Source organism: Lissotriton helveticus, chromosome 2_2 (assembly GCF_964261635.1).
Source record: "Lissotriton helveticus chromosome 2_2, aLisHel1.1, whole genome shotgun sequence".
Classification (NCBI taxonomy): Eukaryota; Metazoa; Chordata; class Amphibia; order Caudata; family Salamandridae; genus Lissotriton; species Lissotriton helveticus.
Genome location: NC_136060.1, coordinates 371272192 through 371289239, shown reverse-complemented (window position 1 = coordinate 371289239; position 17048 = coordinate 371272192). Strand labels below are relative to the sequence as shown.

At 49.7% G+C, this 17048-nt stretch overlaps 1 protein-coding gene across 1 annotated transcript in view; it reads left to right on the top strand.

Moving 5' to 3' along the window:
• The first annotated feature begins 5688 nt into the window (after positions 1-5688).
• Positions 5689-17048, top strand: part of MSANTD1 (Myb/SANT DNA binding domain containing 1) — a 92344-nt gene continuing 80984 nt past the window's right edge. Inside the window, exon 1 of the mRNA XM_078679004.1 lies at positions 5689-6092. Within this exon, the coding sequence (XP_078535130.1) occupies positions 5839-6092 (254 nt within the window). The 5' untranslated portion in view covers positions 5689-5838. The remainder of the gene's footprint in view (positions 6093-17048) is intronic.

Below are 17048 nucleotides of genomic sequence, written 5' to 3'. Positions count from 1 at the left end.
TCTGGCAGGTTCACCCCTAAACTTTTTGCTTTTTATGGTGACCCAGTGTTAGTGATTTTTTACTTCTGCGCACTTTACCACTGTGTCCCAGGGTAAAGTGCATGCGTGTAGTGAGGTTGGCCTGCCCTCCCATAGGAATGCATGGGGAATGTATGTGTCCATGTTAGTTCCTGATGCGTGGGGAGTGCAAGCTCGAGTTTGGTATGTGCGGACTCATGTGATTAAATGCTGTGCGATGATGTGTGCGGCGTGAATGTGTCTAGTGTGGAAGTGCCACTTCTAGAAGTTGGTGTACCTGTGCAGTGAAGGTGCTGGCTTGTGATTGGCTGAAGCTGTCTGGTGTGCCAGGCTTCAGGAGTCAGGTTGGGTCTGCCCCAGTGGTGAATGGGAGATCTGCATGTTGATGGCTGGGGAGGAGTGCACCTGGGACCTGAATAGGGCTGGGCTTTCCCCACACAATGCTGGCTCTGCCCCCTGTGGTGTGTCTAATGTCCCTAGCCTGGCCAGTGATTGGAAAGGGTGGCTGAGCACAACAAAGTGATCCAAAACCAGTTGCATCTGGTTTGACCGTCACCCTGCACCTGAGGACAAAGGAATCGTGTGTATAAGAAGGGGCTGTGACCCCATGTAAAATGTGCTCTTCTTGGATCCTTTCTGGAGGGGGGCTGCTGCTGCTGGGCGCCAGGAGGACCGCCACTGGGGACTGCCTCCCTGCCTGGAGGGCCCTGTGAGCTGGATCCTGGGCCCAGCCTTGCCCCCCCCTGTCTTGCTAAAAGACGTTTGCTGGACCTGGAGGGACTTGGGTGGTCTGCCAGTGCCTGGGGAGTGCTGGCCTCCCCCTCCAAATAGCGCGTTGCGCCGCTGGTTCAGGCGATTCCTCTAGAGGGATTTCCCAGCGTGGGGATCCCCCTTGATGCTGGTCTTCAAGGCCGGTGCCCACCCGGCATTTTCCCCGTGTTTTGCTGAGCTTTGCGGTGCGGGTACCCACCCCGCTCATTGCCGCATTTTTGCCGATACCACCGGTTGCCCACCCCGGATTCTGGCCATGACATGCTTCATCCCCCGTCCGGGCCGCCGCGATGCCCGCGATGACCCGGAAGTGCTCCTGCCCGACCCGGAAGCCCACTGGAGCCCACCCCACCCCAGGAGGGTGCTCTGGAAGTGGTGCTCTTGCCAGGGTGTTCACAGAGAAGTTCCGCTTCCCCCAGCGAGGTTCTCCCGAGGGAGAGAGCCCCGCCCGCAGCAATAGAGAAGCCGGTGTCGTCTCCCCCCACCCCCCGGGCTCCCAGAAGCGATGGAGAGCCCTGGGGAGCGAGTGAGGATAGCGGAGAGAGAGAGCCCCGAGGAGCGGGAGCTCTCCTGCCGCCGCTGCAGGAAGACCCGGTGAGTGCCTACGTGAAGCGAGGGGGGCACCGGGGCACATTGTCGGTGCCCCCCCCCCCCAGTGGTGCAGGCTTCCTTCTGGCTGCATTGTCCAGGGTAGACCGGATCCGGCAGGCAGCGGGCTGCTCCCCTAGCGAGGCCCCATTGTAGTAGAACCCACGAGAGGCTCAAGGCGGCATTTTGTATTTAGAGCCCACGAGGGTTCCGGGGGCATTTCAGTGAGCTCGAGCCCCCAAAGGGGGGGGGCTCCAACGACGGGCCACCTGTTCATTTAGAGCCGCAGAGGCTCTTGGTGGCATAATTTCCTTTCAAGTCCCCCGAGAGGAACTACGACGATTTGGGGGCATTTAGGGTGGTAGAGCGGCCCCGTCAGGCAGCGGGCCGCTCCCCCCACACTGGGCCTTCTTTCTTCAGAGCCCGAGGCTCTCCGCCCGCATTGATGTTTCAGCCCACGAGGCTCCATCTGGGGCATTTTATCTACAGAGCCTACCAGACTCCCTGCTACAGCTGCCCAGCACTTATTTTTATTTATTTATTTATTTATTTGCATACTTGTACCGCGCTGGGAATCGACTCCCGAAGGAGTATCTCCGCGCCTTTGGCAGCATCTGAGAAACAGAGATGGCCCAGTCATGTCACTTGATTACCTAACCGGGACATCTAATAATTGAAGAGGAAGGTTTTTAGCTTTTTCCTAAAGGGAAAATGTTCCCTACATACTCTGATTTCCTTAGGAAGTTCATTCCATAGCTTTGGGCCAGCTACTGATAAGGCCCTTCCCCCTTTTCTTGTCTTCATGGCCCTAGGGACACATAACAATTCTTGATCTCCCGATCTCAGGGATCTAGAGGGGACGTATGGGATGAATTTTTCGGTTAAGTAGCCTGGACCTTTTCCAATAAGACACTTGTGGATGACGCAGCAAGTTTTAAACATCACCCTCTGTTTCACTGGGAGCCAATGGAGTTTAGCCAGTAATGGTTTTGAGGGAGTACGAGCCGGGACATTAAGAACTAATCGTGCAGCAGTATTTTGCACAACCTGCAGTCTGGCAAAGATCCCCTCATTGGCAGCTAGCAGCAAACCATTACAATAATGCCCACTTAGTGGGCAGCTGCTCCGTTTAGGCCCCTTGACATTTTGGGACACAGGGCGTTTCAGCCCCAGAGAGGTCAGTTGGCCTGGGGACAGTCACGGGTTGTGGCCTATGTGATTTTTGCGCAAATGTGATACCTGCCTAATGTCATTTCTGTAGCATGTGTAATGTTTTATACCTCTGAATGTATGTGATGCTTAGGAGGTTGTTTTTCCTAATATAGGTCCCACTAGTGAGTTCATGATTCCCTGGGTAATATTTTCCTAAGGTGGTAAGGGTTGCGTAGGTGGTACTTACCTTTCACCAGTGGTTTCTGGTTGTGTGCTACATTTTCTATTTGGTGCTACAGTGATTATTATTCTATCTTCTACAAAGTGCTATTTCTAACAAGTATTCCTAGTCTAAAAGTGCATATTCCTGACAGTGGTCCATGTGACCCTGTCCTGTACATATATCCCCTGTAAATTCTGCCTGTGCCTGTTGGCACATTGTAAAGTGTGTGTTATTATCTAATGTGTTTGGTATAATACAAAGGCTATTTTTATACATAACCTTGTGTGGAGTTTCCTTTGTGGTGGGCCTTGGGTGTTGTTGCTGGTTGCGCGCGCAAACACTTAACTTACATAGCCTCCGGGATAAGCCTTACTGACCGCGACATGTTGCCTAGAGGGTGAGCAGGGGTTATCTTTGGCGTGTAACTCCCTTGCCCTGACTAGAGTGGTGGTTTCTGCCTGGCTTTGGCGCAAGCCTCAGCCAACCGGAAAGCCCATTTCTAACACCCCCTCTATCCTACACTGGCATGCTGAAGTATCCAAATGAGCACAGACAGAACAGAAAGCACTGCACTGCGCGGAGGGTATTACAGAAGTCTTGAAAATTCCCCATAACGGACCATTGGGATCTGACCATCAGGAACATGGCACCCTCAGAGTAACACCCACCCACCCCCCCGACAATCGCCCCGCACGCACCTCAGCCCCCTCACTACACACTGACATGGTTTTCACCACGCTATCAGCGTACTCCTACATTTGCTCTTCCATTTCCCTCCTCCTTGGCCGCCACCTTTATAACTTTTTCCCCAAAGAGTTTGATGGGGCATGGGGGAATGGGTTTTTACTTTCTGGGTTTAGTGTTCCTGTTACATCAGTTAGTACAAGAAGAAGCACTGAAGCGGACAACAACTGCTTAGTCTGGTGGGAATTGCACGGACGGTCCTTGCCCCGCCAGTGCAAAACTCTTCCCCCTTACATATTTTGTATAAGTGCATTTTTGACTGATACTGTCCTGTGTCTGCTTATTATTGTGTCAATAAAAATTGGATTGTCTCACAATGTGCTGCCATAGATGCCGCAACTTCACCTGCTGAGCCCCAGGTAAGCTGACCTCAATAGTCCCCTACATAGGCGCATGGAAAAAAAGTTGCACTTTGGCTTCAGCCCCCACACCAATGTCCTCAGCTGCCCTCTCCCCCTTGATTTGCAGCTAGGTGGAAAACAGGTCAGAACTGCGGCCGCCACTCCACCACCTGCAACTCTCCTGGGCCTAGCTAGGCCTCTCCATGATTTACTAAATAGTCACATCCTGCATTGCACAGTACGTGCAGGGACTCCTGAATTTCCATGCTGTCCTCCATCTTTTGCTAACTTAAATACACTTTACTGTCAAAATGTGCCGTGTTGTAAAACCAGTGGAGCAGCAGAACTCACTGGACCACACTGCACTTATGAATAAGGCTGCCCTACCCCTCACCCTTTCCCTAACTGCCATTAAAACCCAGCCCTTCACTAAAATCTTAATATCCCTGACCTACCAGCCCTGGGCTGCACCACTCACCCGAAATACCCCAGGTGAGATGTAATAGGCACCCCCCCTTTATCTCTCCCCCCAAATCCAAATATCCCTGACTACCATGTCCTAGACTGCTCCACTAACCCGAAATACCCTGGGTTAGTTGTCATAGGAACCCCCCTTTATCTCCCTCTCCCCCCCCAATCCAAATATCCCTGACTTCCATCCCCTGGACTGCACCACTCACCAGAAATACCCTGGGTGATAAGTCATAGGCACCCACTCTCACCTCCCCTGGTTACCGCCACTGGCATATATGCTGATGGACTTTGCCAACCTGCCTATGAGGAAAGGCTCTTGCATGTAGAGTGGGGTGGCCACTTATCCAAAAATACTGGGAGGAGGCCTCTGGGACCTTGCCTAAAGTAGATTTCTTTTGTAATTGAGGTGGACCCTCCCTAAAGCCACCTCAGTGGGCCTACTTAATGACTTGGGTCTTGCCAGAGGCGCTAAAAAGCCTCCTAACCTGGTCTTACTTCCAGCTCAATGATTCGTGGCTAAGCATTGCAGACCACTACTGCAACAATGTCTAAGAGGTATGGAGAAGTTGTAAATGCCTATGAACCAAATGAGGAGCTGCCCTCGTAAACACCAAAAGATCTGAGGTGCTTGGTGGGAATACTTTGGCATAGGATCACCATATTTGGCTCAGTTGGATGTGTGGTTGACTCCGATTGGTGTATGTACACCGCAATGATTTGTATTACTTGATAAATTACTGCAAGCAATGTCCGGATGTGACTGTGTGAGCTCTGTTGTTTTATTTTTTTCATTGTGTTTATAACTTGATTAAGTACAAATAAAGTCATTTATAAAAAATAAAAAAAATGAGAATATATAAGTGTTGCGATACAGCAGGTTCTGTATGTCATCTGATACATTAATCTAATGTGTGCTGGCATAATCTATATTAATTCTTTTTGTAGGTTTACATCTGGGTTTAGTTTCTATATTTAAAAGACTGCTTCTTGCATGCATCGCTTCTTGAAACAGACAAGGCAGCTGCGGGGGAGGGCAACTTAAAAGCTACCTCCCACCCCACCCCCATCCGCCCACAACAAGTTGTCTGCCTGAAAGGCAAGAGCAGGGCTGAAAAGAAATGGAACTTAAAAGTGGATCCTTGCCAGGCTGTAGAGACCTTTTTTCTATGAAACCTTTCTTTAAGTGTTTAAAAGCTTTAATATTGATGGCCTGTCAACTTTGTCCTGATTCCTTGGCTTTCAGTTAAAAGGTTTTTGTTGTTGTAGCTTATGCAGTTGCTCTGTTGCTATGGGAACCTGACATCGAAATGACGTTTCTCTGTTTAAAAGCTTTTAACTAAATTCCTGCCTGTCAGATGTAGGCCCCATTTTATGCTCTCAAGCTGTTGCAAAAAGGTTTCATATGTGCTGTTGCGGCTCAGTTCCTGCAGCCACACAGGCCTGCCTCCTCCTGCAAAAATCTAAAGCAGAATTCTTCCAGTGTATATTAAGAGCCCTCTTTTAAAACCCCTCTCAGACCAGCCAGAGATGGCCGCGGCCGACATCCCCAGTTACATGCTTTCTTCTCTGAATGAAAAGCACAGGAGGGCTAGGAACTGGACTGATGCCGAAATGCGAGGCCTGATGCTCGTCTGGGAGGAATATTTTGACGAGCTGAAGCAGACCAAGAGGAATGCCAAAGTTTACGAGAAAATGGCCAACAAACTATTTGAAATGACAGGGGAGCACCGCCTGGGAGAGGAAATTAAAATTAAAATCACAAACATGACGTTTCAGTACAGGTAAGACGATATTCACATACATTGATTTTTTGCAAGTGCTGTTCTGCGTCCGTGTGATACTGAGAACAAAAATATGAAAGAGAGTGGGCTCGTTTTGTGTATGACGCAGAAAGGCAGCATTGGTGTCACACAACTGCATCATTTGCAACAGAGGGTGTTTTCTGCGTTGGGTTCCTGAAGTGCTGATGCATGCTGCTGCAGGGTGCATTTTAGTTGATACCCTCGCACCTTGGAATGAGTGTGTGGGTGGGAGGGGCTGATTCACACAGTTCAGCGCGTTTTGCAGAGCAGCAGAGGCGTTCTTCAATAGACTTAAAAGTGAAAGTTCAGTCTCGAAATGGCGGCGGCCTCCAGTTTAAGATTTCCCGGGCTTTGGCCCCGCCTCGTGGAATCCAAATATTGGCGGGTGGGGGGGGGGGGGGAGGAGTGCGGGTGCCAGCTGTCACCGTCTGATCACATCAGAAGGGGGCACTAACTAGTAAGGGAGCTCGAACGCTGTAGCTTTTATCACGGTAGGGCACCAATGTGCACGGGGTATACACGCAGAAAGGAGGGAATAGGGGAAGGAAAATGGAACAAATGGCAGTTTTCAGGCAATTAGACTTCGCATCGATTCTGGGTGCTTTAAATGGGATGTCTTAAATGTGAGTCTTAGGGCTAAACCTGTAAAATCTGTATTTATTCAAATTACAAGATGATATAGGGAATATTAATTAGGGCATTCCAAACAGGTTCTTTTGTAATTCCAAGCAAGCAATATCCAATATTGCAGCCCACCATACTTGTAACTTAGCCCTGACAACACATAACCTCTCTTTAAACAATCCAGAAACTCGGGGGCAGATTTACAAGGCCCATGCGCCACGTTTGTGTCACTTTTAACATGGGAAAACTGACGCAAAAGTGGCACAAGGGGCTTGTAAATCTGCCCCTCAGTGTGCAAACATTTACCTTAAATAAACTACACATACACTCATTTAAATTAAATCATGTGTGTGTTATCACAAAGGCATCTAAGAGGAACAGTACACCGCCCTTCAAATGCTGTGTGTCAGAACAGTGTTATTTTGGGGACCCAGGGCAAGACATATTTCTGGACCCATGTATGGAAAAAAATAAAGTTTTCTTACCCTTATCCTAACAATTCAATCCATTACTATGCCAAACAATATTCAATGATATGTTCAACTTTAACATGGCAACACCAAAACAGTTGAATTATGTCCTTTCCTGGACCCCAAAAATTATTAAAATGACACACAGTAGCAAGGTAACGGTAGGCAGGGATGGAGATGGGTTTAGATATAGGAATAGGATAGATAGAGGTCAATTGGGTAGATAATTCCCTTTCCCGGTTTCCCCCTAGATGGTGGGGGCCCTGTGCAATTGCTCACCTTGACCATACCATTAAAACTTCTCTGTGTCACATCCTGTTCAGAGGGCCACAAACAAGCAGGAGCTACTGAGCCCAACCGTGGAGGTTGAGGCCATTTACTCCTGATGTCCGGGTTCCCGACCTATTATGGATCCGAGAAGCTCTCGTCCCAGGGGTCCAGAAACATATCTGGGGGATACAGCCTCGGCAGCCACTCAGTCAGGTCACTGGGAGTTGGTCGAGCTTCAGGGGGCATCTCTAAGATGCCCCCTGTCATGCATTTTACATTAAATTCCACACTGGCATCAGTGTGGGTTTAATGTGCTGAGAAGTTTGATACCAAACTTCTCAGTCTTCAATGTAGCCATTATGGTGCGGTGGAGTTCGTAATGACAACCTCCCAGCACCATATACTCTTAATTGCAGCACTGCACTTACAGTGAGTGCCAAGGAATGAACCAAGGTACTGTAGGGGCACAGGGCCCATGCACATGTACCCTCACCACTGGCATAGGGCACCTAACTAGAAGGGGGACTGATGTATGCCAGGGCAGTGTTTTGTGGGCATGGCACACAGGGATGTGTGCCATGTCTACTATTTGTTTTGTTCTGCATCAAGACACTCAGCCTGCCAAGGCAGTGTGTGTGTGTCAGGGCACAGTGCCCCTAAGGGTGGCACAATAAGTGCTGCAGCCCTTAGGGTTTTCTCTGGTCACAGTGCCCTGGATACCTAGGGTACCATTTACCAGGGGATGACATGTGGCCAGAGATACCAATTTGGTTTAGGCTTCAATGCAGTTTTAGGGAAGGAACACAGGCCCTGGGTACCTGGTTTGCAGGAGCCCCAGGCACACTGAGTCAAAGCTCTTCAGCAATTCAGCAAACAATGGGGGCATACCATGCAAGAAAGAGGGCACTTTCTCACACTTTGTGCACTGTATCAATGGGCGTCATGAAGGAGGCCAAACACGGAAGAATATTTGGAGAGCTGGAACAGGAGCCTGGCGGCAAAGTTCTGAACCACTTAAAGGCTGATCCTGGTCTTATCTGCTCCCAAATATAAAATGTTACCTTAAACTACCCTGGACAAAATCATGGCCTGGATGATGGTTCTTTGAGCAGGGAAGGAAATATCCACACGATCTTTTGAATCCATTTTTATAATGGTAAAGCATGAGGAGGCTATCTTGGTTGGTTGAGGCTTCATGGGCAGAGTGAAGTCTAACCAAAATTAGTGGTTCTTCACCTTGTTAGGGGGTACGGGAAGAGTCCCAAGCATAGAAGGCCAGAGTTGAGGATTCCTACCTAATAGCATAACCTCGGTTTTGTCACCAATCAACTTTAGAGAATTGTAATGCATCCAAATGGAGATAAGGCAGAGGCAGGAGTTGAGGTCTTCTGAGGAGGCATCCTGCTCGGATGACACAGAGAAAATGATCTGAGTGTCGTCATGGTATGAAAGAGGGTGAGGACACAGCTTTCCACTAAGTTCGGATTTAGTGCTATACTCCGCTCTGAATCCAGACTGGGAAGGATCAAAGGACTTCTGGGCTTCAACAAATGAAATGACCTGGGTGATTACATGCTTCTTCAGTATCTTGGTGAGAATGGGCAGCAAAGAGATGGACCTAAAATTGGGCCAATTGGATGGATCCAGGTGTTTTTTTTTTTACAGGGGGAGCACAATGGCATGCTTCCAGGCTTTGGGAAGAAGCCCCTCATGTAGAGAAAAGTTCTACAGTTCTACCAGGGAAGACATGAGGTGAGGACTCAAAGTGCTCAGTTTGGCTGGGGGAAAAGGATTGATCAGGGAACCTAATTTAACTGACTCTACAGGTTCAGAAATTCCAATAACTCTATAAGGGGGGCAGGGAATGTAATTGAGTCAGCGGCTGCCTCATGGCAGCGTGGATGTTTTCCTTTAAGGAAGATGGGGTGGGAGTAGGAGATGAGCTTGTGCTCCCGGGCTGGGGCTTGGCAGTGCTTGCTGTGGCTAGAGCAAGTTAAATATTTGTAACTTTGTCAACAAAATAAACCGCCAGCTCTTCGCATTTGGCTTGTGATAGCGCGAGGGAGGAGACTGTGTTACTGGGGTTGAACAGGTCTGGAACCACTTTGAAGAGTGTTTTTAGGCAGTTTTGGGCATTTGACATTTTTTCGGAGAACAAGAAGGAATGGACATTTCTACAGTTCATATGGTAATGGTTCAAGGTTATTTTATATTTTGATTTGGAGTTTGGATCGTATAGCTTCCTCCACTCCCTTTCGAGTCGCTTACAGAGATTCTTTTCTTCCAGTAGGGACACATTAAACCACGGGGCAGGAGGGTGCTGCCTGGACACAGATTTTAATGTGGCTGGTAGAATTGTGTCACGGGAGCTTTTGAGCCAGTTATCAGCTGTGGGCTGATCACGGTCAACCTGATGTGCCAAATGGGGAGAAGTATTAGATAAACAGATATTGTGGGAAGGAATGTTGAGTTTAGCCCAGTTTCTAGCCATAACTTTAGGACAGGTAGTTGAGCGGCAAAAAGAGGAGTAGTGGGGTATGAAGAAAGGCACTGCAAAATGGTCTGTCCACAAATAATGGCATAGGGAGGTAGGGAGTGAGACCAAAGACACTGGAAAAAATAGGGTCGATCATTTGACCCGCCTTGTGTGTGGGGGCGGAGTTAAATTAATTGAGATTTAGGGCGCCCAGATCTTTTTTAAGACTTTGACTAAGTTTGCAGGTGTCATCTTCAAGATGCATGTTTATGTCTCCTAAAGGTGTTTATAATCAAATGTATTGATTTCAGAACATATAAGCAGGTCAGCAAGAACACGGAAGACAAAAATTCTATTACATCTATAAAAATAAAGCATCCCACAATCACATCCCCAGAGGTACAAGTCAATAGAGTGGTTTAGCTAATCATTCAAAGTCCCCCACAGTGCCCAACCATTTACCCCACACCCTACGATATTTCTTAGGCTATCCATGTGCCACGTACAGGGCCCTTTCTTGGGTTGCGCACCAGTCCACTCCCTTGCGCCGCCTCCCCAGGGTCGGTGGATCGGGGCATTTCCATGCCACCGCTATGTCGCGCTTGGCTACAATCATGGCCTTGTTGAAAAATATCTTGTCATTTCTGGACCCTTCTAATCCATCTGTGATCCCTAATAGTGAGTGTCGTGGGTCATGGGGACCCTTCCATCCAAGGACTTCTGTGAGGTCTTCCTCAATGCCCCCCCCCAGAAACCGTCCAATTTAGGACAGGACCAGACCACATGAAAGAAATCTCCCGGGGTCAGGCCACACCTTGAGCATGACGCGTCGGGGCACAAACCCGTGCGGTGAAGGCGCAGTGGAGTGAGGTAGGCAGCATGCAAAAAATATAGCTGGATTAGCCTACGTTTGGCGGAGGCGGTGATTGTCTTGGGTGACATAAGGTCATCTCGCCAGTCTGCCTCGTCCAAGGGGCCCACCCATTCTACCCATTGATCCCTCAGCTTGTCCAGGGAGGTGGGGGTATTGTTAACTGAGGTACGATAAATGCGGGAGATGTTCCCCTTACCCAGATCTCCCAACATAATCTGAACCTCAGTGGGCCTGAATTCCGGGTGTCAGTGGTGATGTGTGTCCGGAGAGCATGTCTTAGTTGTAAGTACTTATAAAATTGGGAGGAGTGCAGGGAGTAACAGGTTTGCATTTCTTGGAAGCAGAGCATGTGGCTGCCGGCCCAAATGTCCCAGAGTTGTGTGAAACCTATAAGGTCCCAGGTTCCGAACCCCGGCAGACCACTCGCCTTCCGAAGTTAGGCCCCATGCCACTGGGGTGTACATTGCGTCAGTTTACCTGACCAGCCAGTATGACGTAATGAAGCCCGCCATGCCAACAGCACAGACCGTGTCACGTCTGGTAGTTGGGACGAGATAGCTTGGATTTTGGGCAGACCCAGTATGCTCAGTTCCAGCCGGTAGGCTGTGTCAGATCAACCCCCTTTGAACCAGTCATGGACCACTAGGAGACGCGTTGCTAGAAAATATAAATACATGTGCGTCAACTCCATACCCCCGTCGAAGGAGGGAACCTGGCACGTGGACAAGGCCAGGTGCTCCCGACCCCCAACCCACAGAAATTCGGTCACTAGGCTATACGGTTCCTTAAACCAGGACCTAGAGAAGCAGAAGGGAGTGTTTTGAAGGACATAGAGAAACCTGGGAAGGATCATCATTTTAAATAAAGCGACCCTGCCCAGGGGATTAAGGGGTAATGTCTTCCACTTCTGGAGGTCTTCTCTGGCTTTTTTAACCAGTGGGGTGACATTTAGGGACGAGCCCAGCTCCGGAAGCAGGGTAATCCATATCCCCAAATACTTAAAGGAATTGCGCCGAATATGTATGCTGGACTGCCAATCGTAACAGTCTCTTGATAAATGGAGTGGGACCAGCTCTGATTTCTCTGGGTTCAGTCGAAGATCTGAGGGTTGCCCAAATACCTGTAAAGTCTGGAGGCAGTGTGGACCAGAGGTGGCGGGGTCAGCCAGAAGTAGTAAGACATCATCTGCATATAACGCAATTTTGTCTGGCTCGGTATTCGGCCATTCTCAGCCCCTAATGCTCTCCTCAGCCCGCACCAGGGACCCCAAGGGCTCCATCGCCAAAGCGAACAGCAGGGGGGAAGCGGACAGCCCTGCTGCATACACCTCGCAATGGGAAAGGCCTTGGATAGAACGCCGTTAACCAGGACACGCACGTGCGCTGCTCGTAGAGGACCCAGAACAGGGCCAAGAATCGGGGACCGAACCACATCTCAGCCAGCACCTCGTGCAAATAAGCCCAGTTCACCGAGTCAAAAGCTTTTTCGAAATCTATAAGAAGAAGAGCTAAATAAGGGGTAAGTAAGTGTCGGTGGACCAAAGCCAGCGAAGACAGTGGTGAGTCGCACGTTTGGGCATAAAGCCGCATATGTCCGGGTGCACCAATAAGGACAGATAAGGCTTCAGGCGCAGGGCCAAGATGGTGGCGTATAACTTGATCCCCGTATTGAGGAGGGATATGGGATGGTAGTCTGCACAAGAACGGGAGGGAGTCTGGGATTTTGGGGATGACCACAATAGTGGCACTGTCCGTCTCTGACGGGAAGGAGCCTTTTTCAAGGGCTTCCCGGAATAGACCATCCAGGTGGGGCACAAGAGTGTCACGGTACAACTCATAGTATTCTTGGGGGAGCCCGTCTGGTCCTGGAGTCTTGCCCGATGACGTGAGGGAAATTGCCTCCTCGATTTCTTTCCTGGATGTGGGGCGGTCCAGGTCTTTCTAGGCAACTGTCTCCAACCGAGGAAGACGTACGTTACCTATTGCAAGGAGAACGTGAAGCGGTAGGTCAGGGGTTTGCGCTGTGTATAAACGCCGATAGTAAGCAGAGAATCTGCGGGCCATCGCCAATGGGGCACTGTGTAATAAGCCCCGGTCGTCTACCACCTCTGGAATTATACCATTTGCCCTGGGGTAAGTGGCCAGCCTGTGCAAAATCGTACAATTTTTGTCACCCGTATACCCTTGCCACCGATGACCTCCACAGAAGTTTGGCCACGTCCAGGGATAGCTGCCTGATCTTGGCCCGGAGGTGAGCGAGTTGCCCGCTTTGGGCGGCGTCTTCAGACTGGGAAAGTGATTGTTCCAAGCGAAGCGCCTGCGCCTCTCTTGAAGTAATTTTACGCAGCTGCTCCAATCTCTGCTTCTTAATCTTCCCCTTCGCGAAACCTATTATGGTCTCCTTCCCCGCCTCCCACAGGGTACCCGGGGAGGACACAGAACCTGCGTTGGTGAGAAAGTATTGCTCGAGCTCCTTCCCTACTACCTTCTTAAAGTCCTTGTCTTGGAGAAACCATGCGTTCATCCTCCACGTTTGCTGGGCCGAGGGGGGGGGAGGGAGGGGGCACCTGTACACAGGCGCACTGGAGAGTGGTCTGAAATTCCTCTAGGTAGGATGCGAGTGTCAACAATCACCGAGCAATCAGTAGCGGGGACAAAGATTGCGTCTTTGCATGCCTGTGTGTGGTGGGCTGTGGAAGTATGAGTGAAGTGGCTGGTGCGCGGGTGCCTGGTGCACCATACATCGATGAGGCCTAAAGATGCGGACCAGGTCTTAAGCTGTGTTGCTTGCGACGTGCGGGAAGCCGAGGGAGGGCCCGCAGTGTCTATGGCCAGGAAGGAGACTGTATTGAAGTCTCCACCAACGACAGTAGTTCCTAGAGAGAAAGTGGTTAGTAGGGCCGCGGTTTGTACAAGTGTGGGAGCGAGCATCGAGGGAAGAGAGTACATGGACACGAGATTGAGGGGGTGGCCAGCCAAGGAGCCACAAATTGCTACAAAAGTCCTTAGGGGTCGTGGGTCACCTGGGAAAGGACAAAGGGTAGAGTTTGTTTCATAGGGATGGCCACCCCACGGGAGCCTCTGGAGAAGCCAAAGTGCCATACTCTGTCATACCCATTGCGAGCAAGAAAAGGACAGCAATTACCCATGAGGTGTGTTTCTTGGAGCAGGAGGATGTCTTTGTGAAGGCGCTGCACGTAGCGCAGGACTGCTGTGCGCTTGAGCCGGTCCAGAAGACCTTTGACGTTCCATGACAGGACATGAAGTGATGTCCCGAAGGTGGTTTTCTCGGTCACGGCGGGAGCTTCTTGGGCCTAAGAGCTACCATCTTGTAAGGACACGTGAACCTGTGGGGAAGATGTAGATGTCAATCCGTGGAAGCTGAAACAGCAAAACAAGAACAACAACAACCTAAAATGAGCCCCCCCTCACCCCCCATTCCCTACACTTCGAGAACAGAAGCATCTGTCGACCCCCCATTTAAAAAACCAAACTAGAACGCTTGGGTTAGTTGCATGGAGGACCCCTCCAGAAGAACGGATCAGTAGTGAATCAGCAATAAGAAAGTGTAAATGAACACACAAGTCTACCAATGTCAAAGGACCCCGCACTTGAGGTGTCCCTCCCCGACAGTGGACATGCTGCAAACCTGGCCCTGTAGGTAGTTAGAGAGTAGGAGTGCAGGAATAGTCCGAGTCCATCTTGGGTGGGCCCGCCTGGGCCAGCAATGAGGATAAACCCGGTACGTCTTCAGTTGATTAGATCCTGTTGCGGGGTGGAGAGCCGGACTGGCTGGAGGAGTCCCGAAGACCCGGAGCCGCCACGCTCGAAGATCTGAATGCAGCTGTCTGAGACCGGTGCCCCCTACGAGATCCCGTGCGACGCCGGCGCTGACATCCCGGCGATCTTGGCCCCTCAGGTTGGGAGCCCACTCGCTCCGATGAGGGGTCGCGCCGAAGGCAGAGGGGGCGTTCCTTCGTCAGCCACGTCCATGCCACCTGGGGTGAGTCAAAGAATTGAGTCTTTCCCTGAAAAATGACCTGAAGGCGGGCAGGAAATTGGAGCTGGTACTGTAGGCCAAGGGTTTATAGTTTTTTCTTCACGTCGGTGTACGAGCGCCGGAGGTCCTGGACTTCCCTGGTGTAGTCCGGGAATATCATGATGACATGGTTTTGGCATTTGAGGGAGACCCGCTGCCCGTGCTGCCTGTAGGAGGACATCACGGTCCTTGAAGTTAAGGACTTTTAGGATGATAGGGCAAGGCGGGGCTCCGGGAGGAGGCCTGGTTGTCAGGGACCTATGGGCTCTCTCAACCACGAACCAAGTCGAGAGGGTGTCTTTAGGCATCCATGACGTGAACCAGTTTTCGACAAAGGTGACCGTCTGGTTTGTCTCAACCTCCTAGGGAAACCCCACCAGGCGGAGGTTGTTGCGACGTGCGCGTTTTTCCGCATCTTCAGCCCGCCTGTGGAGTTCCCTGGTATGGGTGCGAAGGTGGCCCACCTGGTCCTTCAGTTGGGAAATGTCATCCTCGGCCGTGGAGATACGGGATTCAGCTTCCGACATCCGCTCGGTAGCATTGCAGAGGTCCTGTCTAAGGAGGGACACATCTACCTTAATTTCTCCAATCTTCCCTTCCACTGAGGCTTGCGAGGCACTAATGGCTTGAAGGATTGTATCAAGGTCTCTGTCCGGGGGGGGGGGGAAGGAGAGTGAGAGCTTGGAATGTAGAGAATCAATGCGCGCAGGGAGGCTATGCGGAGGCAAGGAACACGCAGGAGCACTGAATGAGAGTTCACGGTCTGTAGATCACCCTAGGTGCAGGCGGTTGAAAGGCGCTGTCAACCGGGAATACGCGGCGTCGGCCACACCAACCACAGGTCCAGGTGGAGGCCGGAGGCCGGTCAATCCTTGAGGTCATAGTGGGCGATCACACGCCTCCAGTGCACCGTCCAGGCGACAGAGGAGCAACCAACACCAGGGCCACTCCTAGCAGACAGCCCAGAGGACACCCAGGGCAATACTCCCCACCACCACCCAATATGGTGGCCGAGACCGCCTGTCCCCAGATTGACAGAGATCACAGACGCACATCTTAAATTACTTACCTAGAATACAGTGGAGTCAATCTTTGTCTCTTATTAGTGTGAAAACTGACAGACGTGACCTATGTTAAATGATTAGCTTCTAATCACTTTCCATCATGTTCATATTGGATGCTCATGCACAGAAGTACATATGTGTTTACAAACATGCGGTCTCAAGTCATTACGAGTATGTAACTTTTTACATCTTTGCTACAAACATGTTTAAATATTTTTTAGCACTAAGGATGCATACACTAACCTAAGTGTAGTTGCTAGTAAATATTTTTTGACCTACAGATTTTCTTTCCTTTAATATTTTCAGTAGATTCTTGAGGAAGGTGAAACATCCAAATATAGTTCTACATGCATCACAGCAGTCACCATTTTAATTGTACAAGGGCCTAACACTTACAAGTAACCACCCGCGGCTAAGTTCATATTGTGTTAGCATATCTGGTTAGACGCCTCTGAAGTTTTTCCTCACCACCTGACAAATATCTTTCTCCTTTGCCTCTGACTACCACTTGTTTGATTGTCAAAGTTTTATCTTTTTGAATGCATTGCTTCCCCTGCGTGTTTGAACACTATACACTGTGTACTATACATTCCCAATTGGGTGCTAATTCTACTGTTATTCCTTTTATTGTAGATTATTCTGGACTTGCTGCATGTGTACTCACTCTTCAAACATACTTGATCTACCCGGATATTACCTAGCTATATTGTTGATTATTATTGATTATTTAGACTACTGTGTTGACTGGCTTGAATGATACGCATTAAAAGGTCTATAGGCCAATTCAATGTTAGTATTTGATAAATATACTCCAAAATCAGACCTCAAGCCCCAGGCTGGCCGCTGGTCCTCTGGGACTCAAGCTCAACCATGTAGTCCTTGTAGCAAATATTGCCAAATACATATTTCTTATTCTTTGTATTAAACAGTTGCTTAGTACACCATTAGAAATAATGCAGAGGTACAATTATTGCCAAATATTAAGCAACCAGAGGTTTGTAATTGCACACACATGGAGCATGAATCTAAATGAATGTGTTAGTCTTTCAGTTCATAAAGCAAGCTCTTTTTCCACTAGTGCCAAGGTAGGAATGCATTGTGGGTTCCTCAATTCTTAAT